The 18,593-nt window shown below is 43.6% G+C and overlaps 1 protein-coding gene across 1 annotated transcript in view; it reads right to left on the minus strand.

The window, feature by feature from the left end:
- Nucleotides 1-1,498: 1,498 nt before the first annotated feature.
- LOC108940894 (transmembrane protein 263-A) overlaps nt 1,499-18,593 on the minus strand; it is a 67,488-nt gene continuing 50,393 nt past the window's right edge. The window contains exon 3 of the mRNA XM_029256295.1: nt 1,499-2,422. Coding sequence (XP_029112128.1) covers nt 2,142-2,422 — 281 coding nt within the window. The 3' untranslated portion in view covers nt 1,499-2,141. The remainder of the gene's footprint in view (nt 2,423-18,593) is intronic.

An 18,593-nucleotide genomic window follows, 5' to 3' on the forward strand; every position in this document is an offset into this window, starting at 1 on the left:
GAAGAACAACTTTAACGTTAAATACAGAGTTTATTTATAGAATACAGCATCAAGTTTGCAAAAATAGTTCTATAATAGACAAAATCTAAATGTCTTCAAAGTCTGATTTACAGTACAGTACAGAATCTCCAATACATTAAATACCTACCAAGAAATAAAGTCTAACAGTAAAGGATAAAAGAAAGGTAAAAAGCCTCAAATGAAGTACATACTGAATGACTATATAGAAGTGTACCACAGTGTGAGCAGGAAACTACTGCCTAAACCATGCACAGCATACACAGTTTCCAAGCCAAGCATTTATAAACTGAAAAAAGGGGGGAGAAGGGGGAAGGAAAAAAAGAAAATAAAAAATCTCACGGTGACTTGCATAAATACTCACATAGGTACAATGATTGGAAATTGCTGCGTCTGTCCTCAAAAGCAAAGAAGAAAAAGCCATCTGCCTGCATTTATGATGGAAATGGGGACCTTGAAAGGCTGGGGAAGCATATTTTTAAATCATAAGGAATGCAGCAGAGTACCAGTGGGTGGCAGTCCAAGAAGTTCACTCTGAGCTTCCGTCTGAACTGGAGAAATGTTCCAAACGTTTGCGCTCATATGGTCAGTGTGTCGGCACATTCACATATATTTAGCGTGAACACTCACCGCTGTAACAGCAAAACAACAACGAATTCTGAATTAAAGTGTCTCCAATAAACGTGCACATTCCCAGTCAATGGAAAAACTACTGACCAACATCAGCTTGCCTTTCTGCACTGATCACCATGGCGCAACAAAAGCTTTCGTCCCACAAGACTTCATACAAGTCAATAATAAATCTGAAATGAAAAAAATAGGTTCCAAAAAAAAAAAAAAAACATAGAAGAAAGCAAATACTGCACAATTAGCGATTAATCCTAATCCCAACCCAATTCTGGAGGTTCCTCTCCAGAGGTTTTAGAGCTTGTACTTACTTTATAAGACGGAATTTCTACAAATTAATTTTTGCGGTTCTTCCTGTAGATTACATGACGAAAGACTTTTTTTTTTTTCCCCCTACACAGCTTGTTAAACTACATCGTAGGTCAAAAATGGTTCAAAACAGTGCTGTGGGACAAACGGTCATCGACCTCACAGAAGAGGGACCCTTAATCAAGAGGAATGTTGAAGAACTGTGGAATGAATTCACGGGGGGGGGGGAATATGTTTTCTACTTCCAATATCATCGTGGAGGAAATGTTTACAAACAGCTGATGCGACAAAAACAAGTAATTGAAAGAAAAAAAAATCCACCTGCTCATTTGTGGTCTATTCAAGATACCGATCTGCATCATGTTCCTTTCGGGACACTGGCCGAGCTTCAGCCCAACTCAATCCTCACAGTAACACCAATAACCAGCTGCACACTAAATACTGATGTCTTGATTTCTGCAGTGTTTATATTTATGTGGCCAATATGTAAAAAAAAAAAAAAAAAATTATATATATATGATAGTATATATACTGTACATATATCTTTTTTTTTTTTTTTTTTTAATACATATTGGCCACCGTTTTCATTTGGTCCAGGCTTTGGTTATGTTGCTCTATTTCCGTTGCACAGTAGTAAAAGCTCTAGGCAATGAAAGCATATTTAATGTAACAGAATGGGGATTATCACAGAAACCATAATGCTCTTTACATCCCCGGTTTTATATGTCTGCCACATGCAACCACTGTGTACATCCCACAGAATAGACAACAACATGCCTATAATTTTTAATGGAACTCTGAAATGGAGAGGCTGCCTAAGAAATATTTCGCGCTACCCGATCACAACAACAGGATGAATAGATGATTAAGGTGCTATCCTGTCAAATGGTCTCCTGCAATAATTTGGTCCAAGGCTAAAAGCCAGCCTGCTAATAACTATTTTAATGATTTCATCCCATTTTGCATGGAATGGCTGCCGGAGCTCTCCGGGACCCCTTTCCTGGTCCGCTCTTTGGACAGTGAACAATGTGCCTCCCTCCCACGTCCCTCCCATTCCCACCCAAACGAAGAGCTTATCGTCACAAGTTACCGGATGGGCAGCTTTTATCAGCCGTTATTCGGTAACTCCCCACATCAAACCACACCTCGCACACCTCGCACCAGTCACACCCCGGATTGCCTCGGCCCTAGTCAGACTTGTCCTTTTTCTTTGTTGTCACTTTGCTGGCTACCGCGGAGCCCACCGCCCCTACTCCTCCCGTCACTGCAGAGACGCTGCCTTTGACCAAGCCCACGCCCGCCGCCGGGACACTCGTCACCGCCGTCTTGGTCAGCTCAAGGCTTTTACTGCCCACCCAGGCGACGCCTCCAAGGGTAGCGCCCACAGCTCCTTTGGTCATGTTGAACAGCCCCCCTGTAACCCTCCACACCATGCCTGCCTCTGCCTTCGGGTGGTCCTTCTCCAGATCTGCAAGACACCAGAACAGAGAACGCACTTTAGTACATTACGAGGATGGACGGAGGTTGTACCCACACATTAGTACCCCATTAGAACCCATTAATACTTCATTATCAGAGTATCGCTGTGCTTATGTGGACTCAATATGGACTGAAAGTGCTGAACGTTGGTCATTTTCATATGGAGTCTACCATTCCGGTAAGGACATTCATCTAGATGAGGGTAAAACACACTTACACAGTTGACTGGGGTGGAATCACCTCTGTTAGACAGTGTAAAACCCAAATACGGGGAAAAAGCAGTTTTTGTGCTGTACAAAACAGCTGGCAGAGGCTGACAAAATGTCTCTGCAGAGTCAGTGAATTTCCCACATCTTTAAAATCTGCATCAAATACTTAGACGTCTGCTGGGATCCGGAGTCCCGCATTTACAAGTCTTATAAAGTTGCCTTTACCTCGACGGTGATGCACATTAAAGCAAATGGTCCAGTTTTTAACCCAATGTCTCTGGCGTAAGATGATGCAGGGCTTCAGCATCCTCTGCACAGCCATTGGACTGCAGTTTCTTGTTATTGCTAACCTTCCCAATTTTTTGTGTTTCAAACACTGTAGACCATAACTAAACCGTATTTACAGAAAAGATCTGAATGACATACTGGTAATAGGATTATGCATGACTGCCAGAATATAGATGGGGAAAATGCAGAGAACTGAAAAGATTCTGCATTTCTAAAATTAAAGCGATTATATACATGAGAACATACTGGACCCATGGCAAATGGTGGGGGGGGAGGGGGGGAAATCTATATTTAGGCTTTGATTTGTTTACTCCGTCAACACCCGCTCTTTCTTTCAAAGCAATTGCATGAATAACCACAGAAATAGCTCTGAACGTGCCATTGTCTTTAAATTTCACCGAGATTAAGTTCCCTGCCACTGAAATGAGCCCTTCAGCAACAGACCCAAGAACACCCCCCACCCCACCCTCCATGGTAGCAGCTATGGCTTCTCAACACAGCACTGCCACATCTGGCACGAGGTGCAAATCAATGCCGCTAAGTACAGAAGACAAGCAAGAGCTGCAGAGGAAAACAGCTGGGAGAAACACCAACTTAATGGGATAATCTCATCAAAAGCGATTAACTCGCGTTGTGCCGTTCGGGCCAAAACTAGACCTTGCTGTCGGACGTGAGCGTACAGTCCTAGAGATTCCGTTCTCGCCCCACGACACTTCCCAGCCGTACATCCTTGATAAATGCATCACCTGTCTGCGAATCTATCCCGTTGACTGCGGACAGTCCATTACGGTTGAGCCCTGGACCTCCAACCCCCTCGTACCAACGGAAACCGTGCGCGGTGATGAAGTGCCGCCTGTCAGAACTGTGCATAATTTGACACGATGATACATGCCCCGGAGTCACATCCCTGGGAGAGCACGCCGTGCCCGTCAGCTGCAGGCCCCTCCCAGGTCTAGCCGCTCCCTCGATTCATAAATATGAGTTTAATAACGAAAACGCAAGGGAACCTCAGCAGACGTGCCATCTCTGCACTACCTTTCCATCCCAGCTAAGGGGAGAAGCTTAACCAGGTCCAGGAAGTCGTTAACGTTTCCGTTGTACCGTGGAGGAAAAGAAACCTGCCAAGGCAGACAGCCCCTCAGATCAAAGCATGTCTCAGGTAGGTGTGCAAATACAAGGTACGTTACAATCACGGCAGTCGCCCTCATGTTGAGTGCCAGGCGGTTTTCCAGTAAGGAGCGTCACAATTTTTCGTTTTTTTTTTTTTTTTTAAATCTACAGCATAGCCAATGAGCTTCTTATACGAGTTCTTCTTTATTTCATTCTCACAGTGACAGACGACAGAAGAAACTCCCCAACAGCTGTAAGAATTCAGCCCTGACCACTTTCCTACTGGATTTACACAATGAGGCATACGCCAAAATTAGGCCAACATTTCGGCGCGCACGAACAGAAAGGTTCGAGGAAAATAACGTTTAATAACATTTTCTGCACGGCAGTAAATTTCTCAGTGCCGCAGACTTGCATTAACCCTCCGCGTAATGAACGAATATTAAGTAACTGTTATGCATTCTTCAATCGTTAGTGATGCACATACAAACAATAATTAGCATAATCAAATGCAATGCCCAATACTGAGATGTGTCTATAATTGGACCAGAGAAAATGTCAGCTTTCCTTAGCCCGTTGCAAGTTTCTCCCGTTAATTTGCGGAGCCTCCATCCTGAACAAGTGACTAGCTGAGTCTAGAGGGTCAGTGCCAACGAGATGTTACCAACGCTCCACGACAACTGTAAAAGAAGCATCATTAATGCTCCGCTAAGCTGATGGTTCTGACGTGGTTCTGGAGATTCCACACTGAAGCTTCTTTTGGGATTACCACCGGAAGCTGTGAACAGCACACTCCAACATCCCTTCACCTGCTTAGAGCCATTAAAAATTTGTGGCAGCGTGCGTCTTTGACCGTAGCTTCAGAGGCTCTAAAGGACACATCAACGAAGAGGCGCGGTGCCAAACTCGAGCGGACAGAACGAACGTCTCCTCAACCAGTGCGGGGCTCTGCTGCAAATTAACATTATGACTGCACTTCACAGTGTGATGCTTAATAGAGAACTGTTTCAATGAACCTTGAATGTCATCAGATAAAGCAGAGCGTTCATTGGCACCGTATCTCCAACTCACCACCGTAGGTGCCAACTTTGTTAAGCGACTTTCTTAAATTTTTAGCAACCTTCTGCTACTGTACCTATTTATGCATCTCGGTTGGTTAATATAAACACTATATATTACAGTGGTTCTGTGTACAGTCAAAGACTGTGCTAAAGAAATGGAAGTCTAGCATGATTTACTTAATCGCGCGTCTGCATCCAAATCTTTCTGTCTGTTGGTGTAATGCACTTTTTGTGTTATTCTCTGAGATGTATGTCACTTTGGAGAAAAGCGTCTGCTAAATTAATAAATTGAAATGTAAAATGCAAATGTAACGATTTCGCAATCCGGCTCCTTTAGAACTGTCATGCCTTGACGACCTGAGGGTGAAGTCCAATGAAGTTATATATATGCAGATAAATTACCAGGAAAAATTGTTAATATTTTTCAATTAAATTTTCATCTTAAGAATACTAAGGCAGAAAGGCATTGTGTGCACCAGAGTGCAGGTTTCAGCAAAATCCCAATGCTCTGTGACCACATTTCAAACCACTCAAGGCTTACCTTGCCAAACACGGGAAATCTGCCCACACGCTTACAAAAACATGAATCCAACAATATTTATCCATAAATCAATCCATTATGCAGGCAAGCTGATTAGTTCTACAAGTGTGCGCTCAGGCTTCTCAAATTTAATTTTAAGTGCAATGTGCTCTCTAGCACAGCATCAGGTGTTGGACAGAGTGTTACTGGAATGTACTGTACACAGCAGTATCCATTTTATAGACACCTAACTCACCTGGTTACCTTCATCTTTACCATAGGCACAGAAATGGCTTCTACAAAGATTGTTGCAGTTAACCTATTCAAGGTGACATTAATAAAGCTAACGTGTTCAGTAACTTTTTGCTTGGCTGACCTTTTATCCTGAGTTATTCTTTGCTCATTTATACTTATTGACTTGGCAGCCTACAGGTTACAAGTTACGTCCTTAACAGCAACATTACCTACTGCTCCACATCAACTTGTAAATCGACAATCGCAGACCCCGAGCGCTTCACAATTGCTGGGAACACGCACGGTGGCCCATCGTGTCCATATATAACGGAGTCTGGGCCCCTCAGGCGTTGATTTGGTTCGTATCTCATTAGGGCTGGCCTCCTTACCAAGCGAGCTGCAAAGTCGCTTATCCCAGAAATGTCATGGTGCTGTAAACATACATCTTGAAGACCATTATATATCCTTCGGTTGCTGCTTTGGCTTGATCGCTGAGAAAGGAGCATGCCTCAGTGGCTTCCGCTCAAAAGTCTTCCATTTGACGGTTAAACGAAATATTGAGGATCAATGTTCTTGACTAAAACCAGTTAAAATGTTTGTGTACCTTATTCTAAAAAAAAATGGTAGGAAGTCATCAGGATTCATGTATTCTGTGTTTTATGCACCTACTCGAGCGATGAACATTGGTGCATCAAGTGGAAAGTAACAAACTAGGTTTACTTAAGAGTCACATGTGTGCAGCCATGACTCTTTCTCTTAATGTAATGCACAAATTGGAGAAAACCGTCTACTAAATTAATAAATGTAAATATAATGAAGGGGGCATGGTGGTGCAGAGGGCTTGGCTGGGTCCTACCCTCTGGCGGGTCTGAGGTTTGAATCCTGCTTAGGGTGCCTTGTGATGGATTGGCATCCCGTCCTGGGTGTGTTCCCTCCGCCTCCAGCCCCGTGTCCTGTGTTGCCGGGTTAGGCTCCGGCTCACCGCGACCTCGCTTTAATGTAAATGTAAAATAGCTATTTAACGTGTTAAGTAATAAAGCCCAACACCAAGCTTTCATACTCTGAGCCGCACAAACAGAAACTAGTTTTCTTGCCTTTATGAGAAAAGTTTATTTCCAGAGAAAGACATAGTAAAGTGAATGCATTTGTCAGTGTCGTTACTTTTAAAGTTTCTGAAGAATAAAGTGAATAATCATGAGTCATAATTCTTAAAAACGTATTAAGCGAATGTCTTTTTGTACATTTTATGTGTTATCCCCCTCTGTCCCACAAGGCTGCGACTGCCTTCCAAGAGTTGCCGTTTCTCTTGAATAACTGTTCATTCTCCGCGCGGTCATTTGCAGCAAAGGAGATATTTAGCTTCTACTTCCTTCGGATCTCTTCCACGAGCAGTTTATTTATGATTGCCAGAGGTGGAATGACAGCAAGACCTTCAGACGGTATGAACGCAACACCACCGTAACCTTTTGCATTTAGAGCACCGGGTAGCTGTAGCTGTACACGGCTCGTAAACCCAAGGAGCAGCGGCGCTGACCTTGCTTCCAGCTGGCTCATCTTACTCGGCGAAATCTTTGTGTTCTCCAGAGAATCGGGAAAAGAAAAAGATGCACGTGAAATATGCATTTACAGCCGACTGTGGTAGCGCGACACCGCAAATAAGACTTACAGGCTGCCCTCAAGGAAAACCGTCACACGTGCAACGCACAGCTACAAAGCCTGCAGGACCGACGCCGAGACAAGCGCCTGGTTCTCAGCCACTCGTGACCTTAACCGCTGCAATGACTCCTGACACATGCAAAACAATAAGTAACCAGTAAAGCACTTTTTCCAGCTATTCTGTCTTTACACACAACATGCATGTAAACTGTGTGGCCGGTACACATGTAAGAAATGTACAAAATCCGACGCAGACAAGAACATGATCATTTTTCAGCTCAAGCAAGCTTTACTTCACAAATTACATTACAGGCCAGCAAGGCTTAATGGGATTTCAGTGCATCGATACCAGAGGCTAGAAAAAATGCAAACATCGCAAAGTACGGTCTCAAAGGTGATACGGAAGAGCCGGGGAAAAAGAATTAGACGCTATCAGCAAAGAGCTTAAGGACAAGTGCGTAGTCTGAAATCCCACAGGCATTGTCTTGGACTGTGAAGTCTGAAATCCTGCAGGCACTGTCTTGGACTGTGAAGCCAAACAGAAGAAGATGGAGGAGAAAAGTTCGACATGGACCACGAGCAATGTGTATGAAAAGTGCCCAGAGGGCAACATCAAAGGCGAATGGCACCGTTGGGGTGCTCTGCACGGACTACTCATAACATGTACTCATGCATGTTTGGGAGCAAAGGGCGCAGACAATGAATTTTTGAGCGCTAGGGAAGTGTCATGGTCTAGTGAGTTTTCCGTCACTATGTTTCTCGAGGAATGGACGCGGGCTTAGAGCCTGGAGAACATTTAAGCCGCGTAGAATACTGCCTGGGTATGAATCTCAGTGGTTTCTGCAGGGCATAAGGCACCAAAACTTAGATTTATAAAACTAAAAACAGCCAGTTCACATTCCAGGATAGGTTATTAAACCTTTGAGGAAGATAATATACCTGAACATATTCAGTTAATTGTCAAGCTATGCAGGAAATATGCAAACTGTAACTGGAGGGAGCAGGCTTATCAACAAGAGACAGTTTGTATCCAGCCCTTGTACTTCCATTTATTCATTTAGCAGATGCTTTTGTCCAAAGCGACGTACATCTCAACAAAAGTACAATTTATGCATTACATTAAGAGGAGGAGACATAGCTGCAGATATGAAAGTCTCAAGCAAACCTAGTTTGTTCCCCACCGCTTGTTGCACCAAGGTACTTAACATTGGCTTATAGTGCAGAGGTACAGAGTAGTCCTGTTTACAGGACAGAGAAATTTCCAGAGTGAGAAGACTGTAGATATGAGCAAGGCAAGTGAGGAAAAATTATGACCTTGCAGAATTTTTTTTAAAAAAAAAAAAAAAAAAGGTTTTAACCTGGGATATATGAGGAAAACATCTAAAAACCATCACAGCAATAAAAAGGACTTGCTGGTATTGGCAAAGTTTAAAAGTCTTATTCCAATCTTGTCTGACCAGTCTTCACAGCCCTCTGGAAACAGAAATGAAACAGACCAGACGCATGAAGAATAAGAGGTTTTTTGAAGATTGTTACACACACAAGGGATAACCTGACACTTTATAATCATGCACACTGCATTTCAGTATCTATGATGTGTACATACAAGTTATTTTATCCAAACCTCATTAAATGCAAAACCTCACCCTGAAAAAGAAAAACCATGAATAAATTGAGAGATAATATACATCTTGTTCAGCACCTTGATTTATCATTGCATATTTGTAACAGTAATAATTTAGAGCACCTAAAGAAAACAAGACATGCTAAAAGGTACCTATGTGTAGCGACTGTGGGATGCATAAGCAAAGCATATAGGACATGCCAAGTATAAATACAAAGGACTTCTCTTCCAGTCACATCATCTTAAAAATGACATTTTCTATAGTTAAGGACATGGTATTGTACCCATCATGACCGAGGAGGGATACTGATGTTGTAGCCTTGAGAAACACATTTATCCTGAATTTCTTCAGTGAGTTAAAGCTGTGCAACTGAGAAAACTGTAAGTAATAAAGATAGCTATTCAGTAGTCTGTGGAGCAAAAGGACAAAATAGCCCCCCCCCAATTTATTCATTTAGCAGACACTTTTCGTCAAAGCAACTTCCAATGAACACAATGTGGTTAACAACCCACAAATTACTCACCCAAGATGACTTACACTGCTAGATACACTACTTGCACTGGGTCGCTCATCCATACATCAGTGGAACACACTCACTCTGTCATTCACACTATGGGTGAACCTGAACAGCATGTTTTTGGACTGTGGGAGGAAACCAGAGCACCCGGAGGAAACCCATGCAGACACGGGGAGACCATGCGAACTCCACAGAGACTGAGTGAGGATCAAAACCACATCCTCTTGCACCACCCATGCACCATGAGACAGCAGTACAGTCCTATAGTTTCTGATGAACCGCCTCGAGAAAGAAATATCCAAATGTGGTTTTCATCACCAGCAAAGCAGCAGAATTTTGAGGAAACCCTAATGTCTTGGCTACCCTCTTAACAGCCTGCTCAATATTTCATGGGTTTTCATTGGTGTATCACTTACTGTACATTAAACTGTACTTATTGTGAATTCACACACATACACACATTTACCCTCTGTGTAAGCTCAGTGGATGAAATGGAGAAATCTGTAGTCAGACATCTACTAGGAACAGGATTTCTGCCATGTGTGTGCAATGCTGGCTGGGTGCTATTTCAAACTGTAATCAATAGCATGATTCCCAGTTCTGTCTAAAAGACTGAGAAGCTGTAAGAAAAGGACTCCAGGTAACTGAACGGTAGCTGAGCAGAAATCATGACCTTGCAGAACAAATAAGATGCAAACTGGGATTGCCCCTAGACTGAAAATGGGGCGGTGCATACAAGGAAATGCTTCTAAATGTGTCCACAGCAATACAAGGACTTCCTCACAGTCTGCAAAATGTATTTAGAATAAATTTTTCGTAAACATGAACCCATAAATAATTAGTGTTCGTGTATTATTTAAGGGCTGCGGTGGTGCTGCAGGTTTAGATGGGTCCTGCTCTCTGGTGGGTCTGGGGTTCGAGTCCTGCTTGGGGTGCCTTGTGATGGACTGGCGTTCCGTCCTGGGTGTGCCCCCTCCCTCTCCAGCCTCACGCCTTGTGTTGTCGGGTTAGTCTCCGGTTCGCCGTGGCTGCAGCCAATGTGTGTGTCTGTCTGTCTGTCTGTCTCTTTGCACATTACTGAGTAAATATTTCCACATAGATTACAACATAAAATACTACACTAACTCGGGGGGGGGGGGGGGATACATTAGGGTTTTGGGGACTTGCTGCAGTGATTTGAAGAAGCTAAATAAATAATGTTTTAAAAAATAGTGCTTTTCTAAGTCTCCTATGTACTCATTGATCGAACTATCAACATTGTGCTGAATAAAAATTTTGAAAATCTCAACCTTTTGATACATAGAACAAAAATGAAGCATTTAACAACATGGAACCGCAAAGCGCAGTTTGCTAATTCAAGTACCAGTACAGCCATTATACACCTGAGAAAAGGTACACAACTCCATTTTCAACAAACAGGATATCTACATCCTGTCCTAATCGGACACGTGTGAGCAGCACCGACCGCAATGTCATTCCAAATTGTGATCAATGGCACCCTGCGCAGGGCAGCCCTGTTTACAAGACATACGGGCTGTAGGAAGAGCGGACTCCAGATAAAAGAAACGCAGCTACGGAGAAATCATGACCTTGCAGAACAAACAAGATGCTAACCTGTGATTGCCCCCAGACTGCAGATGGGACATCGAGGGAAAAACATACCAGCTCGCCCAGAGCAATACAGAGACCGGCTGGAGCGGTGCCAAGAAATTATGTTAGGCGTCTTGTTAGGATCCGACTTGACCAGATACAGGATATGTGGAAAAGGAGGTTTTCCTAAGATTTGCTTTGTAGGTGCGCAGCCGATAGGGTTGCAGCATTAATCATAGCCAGCAATTTAGGGACCTAAAGGTGTGTACATACAATGACTTGCGCCATAGGAGTGAATTTCAACACAGGGATTAATAAAATATGACAATGATGACAAAATTTAATTACTATTGTGGTTCATTAAATGCATAGTTGAGGTGATATTGAATGAATTGTAACATACACTATGCAATGCCATTCAATATCTTATATCAAGCAATCTTTATTGTGATGACAGTACAATAAGAAATGAAAAGAAAGAAAGAAAAAATTGTGTGGGTTTTAAAAACGATGAAAAAAAAGCAGTGTACCCAACATGTGGAATAAACATAGATGCGTGACCATTTCTTTAATTACACACACTAAGTGAAATAAGCAAACACAAAGCAATATATGCAAATAGTCACTCCTAGAGAGTAAATAATTATCAAGCTTTTAGGACCCAAAGTACGCCAGAGAGTGGTTTGTCTGCTGTTCCAGAACTCGTGAGATCATTTTCACCCAACTCAACGAGACACGGAGAAGAGATGTGCTCCGCACGATGTCTGCCATCGTGGCCTCCGGACTGAGAATTTCACTGCTAAATTCGAACGAGGGCTGGCCGCAGATGTGCCGAGACGCAGCCCAGATACCGCGATAACCGTGAGCGCATGGCACATTATCTCTGACCGACAACATGCGGGAATCACCCCGAACAAGCTGCCGCACTTGTGGCAGGCGTCTTTGAGCAATTTATCAGGTTATCAATGGCTGCAATTTGCCACACATGCTGCTTGCAACAGTCCCCTGGATGCAGAACTTGAGACGCCTTCAGACATTTCACCTCGCTGCACTTGTGATTTCGTGGCATTAGTCATGGGTACCTGGGGACGAGAAAAATGGGATTGGGGGGAGGGGAGCGAGGAGCGAGGAGCGGCACAAAAAATATGATCTCATATAAATTTCAGTGCAGCGGTGTCAAAAAGGAGAACCCTCCGGAATATGACATACTGCTCGGTGCAGAACACCAAAGTGCCGTAATTACAGATTTAAAACGGCAACAAATTTGCCTATAAAATCTGGCCGTCATCAGGGTGTGGCGTTCTCAGCGAAGCCGGCAGTACCCGAGGTCTCCTGTATCGCACAGCACGGCGCCTCCGCCGATTCCTGGAGCACCAGCCATGAAGGAGAGGCGGCGGTGCACTGCTAGCCCCCCGGGCAAACACTTGGAGACAGAGTTTAATATGTGCTGATGAGGTGAGAGCCAGCCGGTACCATTACTCATCCTTTCCATGTGATCTTCAGATAATGATCCCACAGCTAAAGTGATTTAATTGTGGAGTGTGAGGTTGCCCCTCCTGTACCACCTTCCGTAATCCAATTCCCTTCCCTTCAGACCCTTGTACATTTTTTTTTTTTTTATTTTTAAATAAGTGATCCTATGCTCTTGCACATGTTTGAAAACAGGGCAGCCAAAGATTACCATCTAAAATTCAGCGTGCATCTAATTTGTTTTTTTTTTTTTCCTATTTGATAATTATTTTGCGATATGCATCTACCTCAGTCTCACAACATTTGCATAATGCATCATTAGTTTTTAATAAAGCCTAAAAGTCACACGGAACATCCTTTATTTTTAATTTTTCTCAGCAAAACAAAACTGTTTTGTCTACCCTGAGCTTCTTAGATGCAAATGAGCAAGTGCCCAAGTTTGTATACTTGTTCTTACCAACTATCAGTGGCCTCTATCCTGGAAAAAGGTACATTACCAACTAGGCAAGCAGGTGATTTTTTCCTTTTTTTTCCTGGCAAATAGCATCTCTATTCCGCTTCTGGAACAAAGATGCAGTTCCTGAGATCACGTCATCGCACCGAAGCGTTCGCTCCTCCGTTGGCACCGAGAACACCGCACCTTGGACGAGGTCAAACTTTCTCACAAACTGCTGAACCTGTGAAAGGCAGCAAGCATTACGTTGGGAACAATGAGGCGATTTAGAGCTGGGCAAATATTTTATCGGTACACATCCGACACATCCCCAGGAACGTGTATGACCAGCCCACGATCTACTATCTACAAGCGCACATCGAATGTTTGAGAAACTGACCGTGGCCAAAAAAAAACAGCCATCAGCTTGACTTGCATCGACAACATCGTCCATCAGCTGCTGCGTTCATGAAATCTGCCCACTCAATTATTCAGTGCACTTATGCTTTCTTGTCTTACAGAAAAGGACGTGGGGATTCAGAAGGCTTATGCAATCCATGCGTCGCACGGAAAAACAAAACAAAGGCGCAGTCTTTTTTTTTTTTTTTTGCCTTTGTGCATGTTGAGTTCAAGAAAGGGCAACTTCACAATGTGTGCACAGCTCCCCCTTTCTAGAAACACACAAAGAAAAGGGAGAGCTCAATGAAGGATTTGATATTTGTACATTTTTGCATTGAGATTAGAAACACATACGAGCCAAAGGAAAATAAATGCATGTTCAAGGCTTTCTTAGATGCGAAGAGAGAAGAGAAAGCATGAAAGAGAATGCTCTTCCTGGCCAGCGGTAGTCTCTGTGCACGTGCTTCTCGAGTCACAGGTCCATCTAGAATATTCAAGGAACGTTCAGAGAGAATGTATGCGGTGGGGGTGAAGCAGGAAAGTAAAAAGCATTTTGTAGGACTGGCACGCTGTCTGTTGCCATCTGCCTAGTCAATCCTGCCTGCCGTTTTCCCCCATTTCTCCTTGGGAACTGGTCACTGTCAGCACCTGTCGGTGGGTCTCTGCCTCAGCCAGGACTCCGCATCATGCGGACAGCACCTGCGGAGCAGCCCCTCGTCCCCATCTGTCACTCCCTGACAGCGGAACGGGGGAGAGGGGCCAGCGAGGCTACCATCGAGGGTAGGCCGAAAGGGGAAAGGAAAGGAGCTCTCGGTTCCCTGCTCTCCATCGACATGCCCTCTTATTAAGGGGGTCTAAATTTATACCCAATTAAGGTTTGGAAACCACCACACTTAATCACATCGGGTGAGATGGGGAAAAGGGAAATAGTGATTCCAGATGCAGGTAAATTCCACATCACTCGACTGTTCGCCAAAGGGTAGCCCCATGAAACACTGGCGGGAAGAGTCTCAGCGATTCCGTAGGCCCCTGTTCCAATGGGCTCGGTGCTCCACTTTTAATCAACAGCAGCCCTCTTGGGTCTCTCGCATCAATGGTCCGTGGGGCCACCGGCACAAATCGTGGCCCCGGCTTTCTTAGCTCGCCACGCAGGCCCCCCGAGGCCCACGCCGCCAGTCCAGCCTGACGCATCCTCAATCCTTTTTTGCATAATTACAATATGGGTTTTACTCTGCAGTGCCCCCCCCCACCACCACCACCACCACCACCACCACCCCTCGACCCCCACCCTCAGCCTTAATTAGCGAAGTCATCAGTAAAACAGGGCAGAGCCGGGTGATGACTCTTGCCGGAGTGAGCGCCACTCTGCCACACGCTATCTCCGCGGTGCAATTAAAAACTAGCTGGGAGCATTTCAGCTAGAAAGGTGGTAATTATCCATTTTTCACTCAATAGCCTCAGAGTGGTGCTACACTTTAACAAAGGTCTCTCTCTTTTTTCACTTTTACTTACCTCATTTTTTTTTTTCCCCCCCATTTTTACTTGCCTTGTGTTTTCAAGGTGCGTTTTCTTTTCTTTTTTTGGCGCACAGACCATTAACATTAGCTGGCTTTCTTTTCTGTAAACCTGACCTTCTTTTGAGATTCCATCAACCTCACATCAACACGGACTCATCATATCAAAAACACCTCATACTACCAGCAAAAAGGGTCTTATTAAAATGATATAACTACTTTGAAAGTCTGGCATTTACAGTCGTGGGAAATGGAAAGCGCCAAAAAAAAAAAAAAAAAAACGGTAATGCGTCAAAAATACCTTCAGACTGTAAGCACAAATGTGTCATCAGCAGTTTCCTACAAATGAAACTGAGCACGCAGAGTAGATGGAGATTGAGCTGCTAGTGTCACAAAGTCTAAACAGGTGAACGCAAGCTCATTACCAGACCCACTGAGCAAAAAGACCTCAAAACCGGCTTCGCTTCTGTGATTTCTGTGCTGGTGCTTCCGTGTTTTCTCTAAAGGATTTATTTCTTTCTGTCACCCATCCTTCTGGAACTAAGGCCTTTGTAAAGAAAGACATAGTAAAACACGTCGCGGGGGACCAATGGGGGTGAGGGGGGAGGAGGGTGGGGGCTGAAAATGATTGCAAAGCTGCGCATGTAATTTTGCCAGGGCTATCGCAGGCTACTTTTCTGACAATGCATCAAAATAAAAATATGAAGTAGATTATTTTCTGCACAGCTGCACCAGCATTCATCAGCGGCCTTGCACTGCCTCCGCCGGATGGCTGCTGCTGTGTTCGAGTATAACTCTACATGCTTTGCTCGCCTTGTAGGGATATTTTTGAAAAGAATGTTCTCACAAAGACAGCAAAAGCTGAAAGAAAAAAAAAAAAAGGCAATATCAGCATTAATTTAAAAGCCTTTTGTTGAAGGTAGTTTGATTTTTTTTTTTTTTAAAAATAAATATATATATATATATATATATATATATATATATACACACACACTTTTTAAAGGCTTCCTTGCATTTTCGAGTTTTGCTGTGGGGGGCTCAAAATTAGTCGTTGCATTAAAGTACGAGTCGACGTGAATACGACAGTCAAACAAATGCGTGCGGTATGTGTGCCTATGTGTAGGGGCGGGGAGGGCAACGGCGTTTTTCACAAAGAAAAGAAAATCCCCACGGACTCCAGGAGAGCGTAATTGCAACAAGCACAAACAAATGTTTGCAGCGTAGGGCCCGGCTCATAAGTCAGCTGTAACAGCCCCTGGCTGGGGTCTCTCCGGCCGGGGAGGGGGGCCGACGGCTGTCTGCGTGCCAGTACTGCTAAGGGGTGGAACGAGTCCCAGCAGATCATAGCCCTGACCAGCCAGCCAGAAGGAAAAAAAAATATGATTGAGACATGTAAACACAGGCATGTCAATCTATTCACTATTGCCCCCCTCCTTTGCCCCATGACTCCCATATCTGCCTCTAAGTAGCGTAACTCAAATAGCAAGTGCAGTCTACCATGGTGCTGCTAATGACATTAATTAGGGGCATGTAACACATTGTCTAGTACTGATCTTGCAAATCTAGCTAAGGAGCCGAGGGAAAACATGAAAGAAAGCAGGAGTAAACACAAACAAGTTTTCTTCAACCATCCTTTTTTCAGGCAAAACTGATCTCAGTCCACTTTGCTTTGGCACAGGATAAAGTAATATTTGGCGGGTGAAATCAATAACTCAGTCGCTTCTGAATCTCGATGACAGTTCAAAGGTTATGAGGATGTATCCCTGCAGGCCTCCGTGTCATTGATGTCGAGCAATTTTTACTGTTTACGCTCTTCTCTGCTATCGTTATACGTATTATGGCTTTCCATCCCGTTTGTGTCTTCTGCTGTATATTGTCCATTGTTGTCTTTTTGAATTCCCTAATTACCTCCGATCCAAGATCAATACTAATGTCTGCTCTGCTCTTGCAGAGTTGCTTGTTTGGGACATTTCTTCAGACCGATCCTTTCTCAAGGCCTCCACACCAGACCCGCTTTGTCTGGTTAATTGTTTTGCCAGAGCAATTCACGCCAAAAATTGGGACTCTGACTCGCTCGTTACTTTCCAAAGGCCACAATTTATTCCAGATTTTCGACTCTCCTGCAGAATCCATTTCAGTCTTCTCACACCGCAGCTCTGCTACGAACCTTCCTGGTCCGCACGTATCTAAGCTTCAATCTCCGTTTCAGTACGCTCACCCCGTGTCTCTACTGTGACCCTGCCGGGCTCCAACTGCAGCAAAACAACAACCTTACTCATTTGTTTCTTGTTAAGATTCAGCATAAATGCACAAAAATTGAACAAAAGAAACAATGAACACAATCAAGAAGCCAAGGCTTGAGGGAGAGGGTCGGTGAGTTGAACTATAGATGCATAGTATAGAATCTGTTCCTGCTTCTGCAAGAATCATCTGGATTTGGATGCCCAGCAGCCCTTCTAATTCTGCAAATCATATGTGGAACAGATAAAGTTTGCTGTGGTACAGATATCTGGAAAACTACAGCCCCAAAAAAGCATTTCATAGTACAGGCAGTCCCCAGGTTACGAACATCCGACTTACGTACAGCCCGTAGTTATGAACCACCTGCTTACTGACTGCAAGTTAATTTTTTTTTGACACCCTTAAGTAACAATCAAATGAAAACTTCATAATTAAGCTTATTAAATTAAAAATTTGAGTTACTGTATACACAATGGTTCGTAATAACCAGTGCTACTTTGTAACACCCATCAAAACATTGCGCGTCTACTACAGGGGTTTGTCGGCTCGCGGACAGGGCGCGTGAGCCCGAGGCAGGACAGAGACGTCCTCCTTTTCCCATTAATAGTGTCTCGTGTGTTACTGGATTTAGCTTTAATTTTTTTGTTTTCACCTTCCTAATCCATGGCACCACAGCAGAAATGTGATGCAAGTGATGGTGAAACATCAAAGAAAAGGAAAATGATCACGATTGAAACTAAACTTCTTCCCAGTTTCGGAATATCACTCGACACAACCATCCCCTCTGCGTTCTCGAATCTACCTCGCTTTTCTCTTCCAAGTCCTGTCCCTCATCATTCCTCAGTCCCATTTCAGGTCTCTTTGATAACGGCCGCCCGCCTTGTCCCTCGACCACGATTTCGGATCCTCGCCTCTGTTCGGTTCGCCTGATTGTCTGACCATTCTCCTATCCCCGACCACAAAAATATGTCTAGTCTTTTGGTTCTGAATAAATGATCCTGCACTTGGGTGCAGCCTCCTCCGTGTCCTCTGTTCATCACAGTAGTAGCATATATTTATACTATCTCTTCTTAGGGCTCTCTATTATACTGTAGTTACATTATAATTATTGTTATCATTACTTTGTATTATTATTATTATACAGTATTATTATATTAAAGATGTTTTAGTGTATCCGAAAGTGTTTCTTTAATGTTTTTTATGCATAGAAAGGTACACGATATACTGTATACTGAAACAAACATTTGATAAACTGACATTAGATACCCACCACACCTGACCATTCAGACTTAT

The sequence above is a fragment of the Scleropages formosus genome, chromosome 11 (assembly GCF_900964775.1).
Source record: "Scleropages formosus chromosome 11, fSclFor1.1, whole genome shotgun sequence".
Taxonomy (NCBI): domain Eukaryota; kingdom Metazoa; phylum Chordata; class Actinopteri; order Osteoglossiformes; family Osteoglossidae; genus Scleropages; species Scleropages formosus.